Consider the following 7,770-nt stretch of genomic DNA (forward strand, 5'->3'; position numbering starts at 1 on the left):
CAGTTTCTTCCTTGATACGAGTAACTTCATCTGCTTCTATTTTAAGGGAGATGATATTTGACTTCATTTTGAAGATTTCTTCATCCTTTGCTTTCAGTTGATAGATCATGATGTTTATTTCCTTTCCTACTTGATCAAATTGTCCTTTTGTGACTCCTAATGCTTCCATGGTATTTTCAGCTCCTTGTGCTTGTTTCCTTGCTTTTTGTAGTTGAGACTTGAGAGAGGAGACCTCTACCTTGTACTGACTAATCTCTTCTTCAAGTTTGTTCAAGCTCTTGTGCCTTTGTTCAAGTTGACTTGACAAGGTAACTTCCTGATTCTTTGCTTTATTCAATTGATTTGTCATGGATATGACTTCTTCATGATGCTTTCTTTTTCTTTGATGAAATTTCTTCTTAAGCTTGGCAAGCTCTTCATCCCTTTCTTGTACTTGAAGCTTGACAAGGTCAACTTTCTCCCTTGTTTGATTTTGGTCACTAGCTAGTGCTATCTTCTTAAGTTCCTTATTTTCTTTCTTCAAATTGTTAATCTCTTCCATGGCAGCCATAAGTTGAGTGAGAAGATCTTCTACAAAGTATTTTTCATTCTCTTCATCTTCTAGGTCTGATTTAGCCTTGATGTCATCATCCTCATTTTCAGATTCTATGATGGGTTCTGGATTTCCTTCTTGATTTCCATCATCTTCTTGACTGATGGTCATGGTCAATTCTCCTTTTGAGTGAAGGTCATGAAGTTTTTCCCATATACCCTTTTCTGATGAATATTTTCCTAGATTGTTCTTTACAGAATTAGGTAGCCCATTCAAGATTGCCTTCATTGCTTTTGCATTGTACTCCTTGGATTCTTCATCCATCCTACTATCAACAATCACTGATTTCCAGATTTCAATGCCTCGAGTCTGTAAGAAATTCCTCATTCTCACTTCCCATATATTAAAGTTCCCATTGAGCCTTAGGAGGATTGGAGACTTTCTTCCTTGACTTCGTCATTTGTGTTCTAAAGGTCAACCTTCAAGCAGTTAAGCTTTGAATGAAGGTACTGACTCTGACACCAATTGTTGGGAATACTGAGAGGGGGGGTGAATCAATATTTCTTTTTCTGATGAGTGTTTTACCAGTTAAAACATATATGTTCAGAACACAAGATGAACAACAAGAATAAATGCTTTTATTAATATAATATTTGTAGTAAAATAGATACAATATATAGATAGTTGCAATCGGTTGCCAAGCACCAACTTGGAATTTTGTGAGGCTTCAACCTCCAGAGCTCCAACTCTATTTTGCCAAGGTACCAACCTTGTACTTAGGAGCACCAACTCCTAAGGACTTCAATCCTTCCAGTTCTTGAGACACCAGTCAAAAGGACTCCTATCCTTCCTATCTCTGAGGCACCAATCCCAAAGACTTCAATCCCTCTTACTTCTGAGGCATCAACCCCAAGGACTCCTATCCCACTTACTTTTGAGGTATCAACTCCAAGGACCCATATCCTTCTTACTTCTAAGGCACCGGCCCCAAGGACTACAATCCTACTTACTTCTGAGGCACCAGCCCCAAGGGTTCTGACCCAATCTTGTCAAGGCACATTTGATAGTAATGTTCTACTCTTAGAACTCTTCTCCATTGAGTTCTGTATATTCATAGCTTCACTGTAGTCTCCAAGCTACAACATTAATGACAATCAGTCTTCTTATGAAGGAGTTTTCCCAATTCTTCATACTGCCCACACAGAGTCTCCAATAGCCTTTGTGCTCTCTGATAATGTCTTCACACAGCTCTAGTCAGTCTACTGTTAGCTGCACTAAGCTCTATATAAAGAACAACTTTCTGTTCAAGCATATATTCTCATTGTCACAGTGAATGCTTCAGCATGACTATTTCTCTGCTGGCTACTTCTCCCCTTTGACTGTCTACTGTCTTGTTGGTCCTTCGTCCCTCTTTCTGTTTTGCTGGACCCTCTTTCTATACTGCTGGACCCTCACGCGGCCTCTGTTTCCTCCAGCTTATTTCAACAACGTTCAACCACTTCAAACAATTCTCTGTTTTCTTATACCTAACACTGCTGGCCTTTGGCTTCCTCAACGCTCGCTTATCCTACCAGCTTCCTCCTCGGTTGTTGTCATTTCCTCTACATTCGCTTGCTTCTTCGACTTCCTGCTTTTGGTTTCCTCTGTCTATTCGAGCGTTCCAATATTTATAGGACACGTTTAGGAGGAAGAGAGGGCGTATTACAGAGAAATGTTGCCTATTAAAAGATATCAGAGAGATCCCCTTTTGTTTAATAACGTTCATACACAGGACTTTAGTGCTTACGAAGGCTTTCGTTTGGAGAGACTATACCATCAAGGTGAGCCCACATGTCACGTTACCATTGCAATCGAAACCGACTTGATTCTAGCCTTCTGAGATATCCAGGACCATCATCATATGCATTTTTGCCTTCACACTGCGCACAAGGCCAACATTCAAATACACAGGAATTATGAGTAAAAACCACAAGCGAAGCGTTAAGGGTGGACTTCAAATTTAATTCACCTGAGTCTATAACCGTATCAGATCTGATGTGAAATTGCAATCAGTAGTCACACTCATGACATTGCTGATGGCCAATGGTCGATTCTCCACTGGACACGATATTATACTAAGCCCATCTATAATGTTGCATCGGGTCTGGTCTTGTAGTCGCAATTGGCGATTCGCGGCTTCCGGAGTTCCTTTATACGTCAGGCCCATGACATTGCCGATGGCCAACGATTGATCCACCTGCGGATGCGATATAATATAGGGTTGTTGCTATAATCAGTTCAGGTCCATGAGTCCCCATATATATATCTATATATATATATATATATATATATATATATATATATATATATATATCGCTTAAGGTCTGCATACATCGCAATCGGGGGTTTGGGGTGATGGGATGGTAGAACCCGCCGATTTTGCTGTCGCCGATATACATATATCTGCGCGCTCCGATAGTGTATTTCGCTATAACTCTGTTTTCTGCCTCCTGATAGTGTAAACGAAATATAACTAAGCCTTCTGCTGCCGATAGTGTTGAATGCATATATGTATGGGTTTTGGCCTCCGATAGTGTTAAACGCACCCTTTGCTCCTTTGATAGCTTCCGATAGTGTTAATATGGGTTTATGCCGCTGATAGTGTATATGACCCATATATATATATGTTTATGTACACTCTACCTCCAATAGTGTATATAGCTCCACTCCTTTAACTCTGTTTATATATTGCTCTGTTGTTTCCTTTCTATTGGTTCTATGTGGCTCCTCCAATATTATATATTGCTTCACTGTAATACTCCTTCGTTAGCTACTCTTCCGCTCTTCCTCTATGCTCCTTTGATCGGTCTTCCTTTCGATTCTGAACCTTGGGCATATTTTCTCTGATAGCTCTGTTTTGGCATATATATATATATATATATATATATATATATATATATATATATATATATATATATGGTTCCTCTTGTAGCTCCTATTGCTCCAATGTGGCTCCTCTGGCTTGGTAGTGTCTTTCAAAGACCTCCTTGCATATATGAATGCTTCTCTTGCTTTGATATCCTGTGATATGCTTTGATATGCCTCCTTTGATAACTCCTCTTGCTTATGGCTTGGCTATCCTGATGGCCTTGCTCCTGTCTCTTCATGGATCTGCTCGGCTTCCCCTTGGCTTCATGTCATCCTCTAGTATCTAGAATATTGCCATATTGACATCAATGACAACCTAAATCAACATAGATAATTATCAAATTATATATATATATATATATATATATATATATATATATATATATATATATATATATATATAATTCTTAAAATTTCTCATAGTATAAAAAATAGAGAGTACAAACATATAAGAGAAAATTTGTCAAGCTACATGAAAGGGACAAATATATAATAAAAAATTGAAATGAAAAAATAGTTTGAAAACTCTTAATTTCATTTTACTAAATTGTATATACCAATACAAATATTCTCAAATTATTAAGTTAAAAATATTCATACATTTTTATTTTTGAATCCATTCTGAATGTCCACTCTGAAATAAACTTAGATATTGATCTTTCATTATAAAATTAACCAAATACCTAATTAACTTTATTGATTAAACAAACTCTTAAAACTAAAATCTTATACATAAATCAACCTAGTTTTCATGTAACAGGTGGGGATGTCCTCCAGGAAAGTTTCTACTGAAATTCGAGGTAGAGGAGACATTCTACCTTGTGAAACGTAAAGCGAGAGCATATATGAAGGAATCTTCAGACCAGTACGTGGATTTCGGTGCAGGTGATTTGGTGGTCATTCCAAAGGGGATGAACTGCACCTGGGACGTGTCTATAGCTGTGGACAAGCATTACAAATTTGAGCACTGACTGGCAGTCCATCGGCTTGTATTTCATTATTTGTCACAACTTACTTCACATGAAAAGAAAGCCTTTGGAATACTTGTAATTTCCTTGAAAATTAATAGAGATGTAGCGCTCATGAATTTCAAGGTTGCCAAATTGTAAATTCCAAGGGATGCAAGTATTTGTGACAGGTTGCAAAACCAGAAGTCAGCATTTTCCTATTGTAGATCTATGAAGAGATGTTAGCGTGCTGAACTAAAGTAAACATGGCTCTTATGAAGATTAAACTTTTGCATTGTTAATAGATTCACTTCTTTGCATTTTCAAAGTTTTAGTAGTCAATTCCGGTGCTTTTATTAACATTATTAAAAAAGAGAATGGCGAGAAAAACCAATATGGCTTTTCATTAAAATCAGAGTTAGAAGGTTAGGAAAGGCGCACAACAACCGGTAGTTTTATATCTTGATGTTTAAACTACACACCACTTTTTCTCCTGTGAAGTGCATCTTGGTGGAAGGCCATAACAATCAAAGTCAAATCATCTAATAGTTAATAAAGAAATTGGACACAACCAGCTAACAACCATTTCGATAAAATCAAATCAACTACTAACTATCCTAAAATTGTTCAAGACCCTCTCTGTAACGCCTTGCGGTTGATAGGCAACCGGGCGCGCGCTCCACCTGCTTCGCAAAATTGACTAAGGCATAAACTAGTTTGACGGGCGACCAAGGGCGTAACTTATCTATGGGGACGAGTTGGTGCTTTGTCGTTTATATGGCGAGTTGGAGGGCTCGTCGTGTTGGCCGACCGTGGGCAAACACAAACTATGGACGCATTGGGTGGGCGGTCCTATGCCATGGGCGAGCCAACCACACATGAAATGTCGAAGTGTTGCAAACGCACGCGGTTGGGTGAAGTCGGGAGAGTCGGCTGAGGGCACGACCTCCGCGTTGGAAAGCATATACACTATGTGACGAGGGATGCATTTGAGGCATCACACTTGGCATCGGTTGATCAAGAAAGAAGTGCGAAGATAGGGGTATAGCCGCAACAAGGCACAGCACTAATGCGCTTGCCCGTCGGGCAGGATACACGGGACTTTGCGCAAACTTGGAGTTCGGTCGAAGTGTGGGTGGAAGGCATGTAGGGGCACCCGCCCACCCGCCAAGGCTTGAAACAAAGGTTGAGGTTGTAAGTTGGGCGGATTTTTGAGGTGCTGACCAAATATGCGGATTTTATGCCTGATGAGCTACCAAAGAAACTTTCACCAAGGCCTGCAGTGGACCATAACATTGAGCTTGAGCCAGGAAAACAACCCCCGGCTAAAGCACCTTATCGATTGTCAGGACCTGAGTTGGAGGAATTGAAACGACAGCTGAAGGAGTTAGCTGATGTAGGTTTCATTAGACCTTCAAGGTCCCCTTATGAAGCTCTGGTATTGTTCCAGCGGAAGAAGGATTCAAATGAGCTACGGATGTGCTGTGATTACCGTGCATTGAACAAGCAGACGGTAAGGAACAGGTATCCTTTGCCATTAGCTGTTGATTGCTTTGAAAAGCTTGCGAAAGCTCGAGTGTTTTCCAAGATGGACTTGATACATGGGTATTATCAAGTGCGGATAGCTGAAGGAGACAAGAAGAAGACCGTGATAGTAACAAGGTATGGTAGCTTTGAGTTCCTTGTTATGCCATTCAGGTTGTGTAATGCTCCTGCTACGTTTTGCACTTTGATGAATGATGTCCTACGACCATACTTGGATTCGTTCATAGTAGTGTACTTGGATGATATAGTGGTGTACAATGATAACATGGAGGATCATAAGAAGCACTTGGTGATGGTGTTCGAGGCACTGAGGGCAAATCAGTTGTTCTTGAAGAAGTCTAAGTGTGTGTTCGCTCAGACTGAGATTCCGTTCCTTGGGCATATTGTTGGTCAAGGGTACAAACGGATGGAGTCGAGCAGAGTGAAGGCAATCGAGGACTAGGTTGAACCAAAGAATGTACATGAGATGAGGTTATTTTTGGGCATGACCAACTACCAACGGAAGTTCGTAGAGGGGTACTCCAAGGTAACATCATCACTGACAGACCTATTGAAGAAAGACAAGAGGTGGAGTTGGACGGATAAATGTCAGAAGGCATTTGATGACTTGAAGAGGAGGATGGTTACAGCACCGATACTGACGTTGCCGGACTTCGAGCGACCATTTGAGGTACACACAGATGCTTCAGATTTTGCCATAGGAGGGGTTCTTATGCAGTATGGGCATCCGCTGGCATACGAGAGTTGGAAGTTGAAGGATAGAGAACAGAGGTATTCGGTCCATGAGAAGGAGATGATTGTGATCATTCACTGTCTTCATGTGTGGAGGAATTACCTGATTGGGAAGCCGTTTGTTGTCAAGATTGACAATGTTGTAGCAAGTTATTTTGCATCACAACTGAAGCTTTCTACGAAGCAAGCTCGTTGGTAGGACTTCTTGGTAGAGTTCGACATGATTATCGAGTATAGACCGGGAGGACACAATGCGGTAGCAGATGCCCTTAGCAGGAAGGGACAACTTGCAGCATTGGAAGGTGAAGACCGGGCAGCTAGGAGTAGGAGTCAAGTTTAGATGTCAGAAGAGATGTAGAATAAGATCAAGGAAAGTGTTGAAACTGATACTTTGGCGCAGAATATAGTGAGCAGATAAAGGAGGGGAAGACACGAAAGTTCTTTCTACGAGACGGGTTCTTGTTCTTTGGAAACCAGCTCTATGTTCCAAAGTCATCTGGGCTCAGGAGGCACCTTTTGAAGGAATGCCACGACTCACCGTGGGCTGGCCACCCAGGGCAGCGTCGTTCTTTGGCATTGCTGGAGAGAGCATTATTTTGAGAGAAGATGCGAGAAGATGTAGAGGAGTATGTACATATGTGCATCATTTGTCAGCAAGACAAATCGGATACTCAGAGGCAAGGAGGACTGTTGCAGCCTTTACCGATTCCTGAGAGACCATGGATGAGTGTCTTGATGGACTTCATCACTTAGTTGGCACAGGTTCAAGGGTATAATGGGATAATGGTCGTGGTTGATCGTTTTTCCAAGTATGTTGTCTTTGTTCCAACAAAGATACCTTGTGGAGCCAAGCGGACTGCGGAGTTGTTCTTTAAGAACATAGTGAAGTATTGGGGGATGCCATTAAGCATCGTGTCGGATAGATATCTGCGTTTTACAAGCAGATTTTGGACCACATTGTTCAAATTAGTTGGGACAGATTTGTTGATGAGTTCGAGTTACCATCCACAGACAGATGGGCAGACCGAGAGGATCAACGCGTTGCCGGAGGACTACTTGAGACATTATGTGACGGCTGATCAGAAGAATTGGCGTGAACTCTTGGAT

The 7,770-nt window shown here is 41.0% G+C and overlaps 1 protein-coding gene across 1 annotated transcript in view; it reads left to right on the forward strand.

Moving 5' to 3' along the window:
• LOC149150369 (uncharacterized) overlaps nucleotides 1-4,410 on the forward strand; it is a 36,008-nt gene extending 31,598 nt beyond the window's left edge. Inside the window, exon 2 of the mRNA XM_089445933.1 lies at nucleotides 4,200-4,410. Coding sequence (XP_089302059.1) covers nucleotides 4,200-4,410 — 211 coding nt within the window. The remainder of the gene's footprint in view (nucleotides 1-4,199) is intronic.
• Nucleotides 4,411-7,770: the final 3,360 nt, after the last annotated feature.

This window comes from Pinus tabuliformis, chromosome 9 (genome assembly GCF_031772625.1).
Source record: "Pinus tabuliformis cultivar Carrire ecotype Pingquan chromosome 9, CPIR1, whole genome shotgun sequence".
NCBI lineage: Eukaryota > Viridiplantae > Streptophyta > Pinopsida > Pinales > Pinaceae > Pinus > Pinus tabuliformis.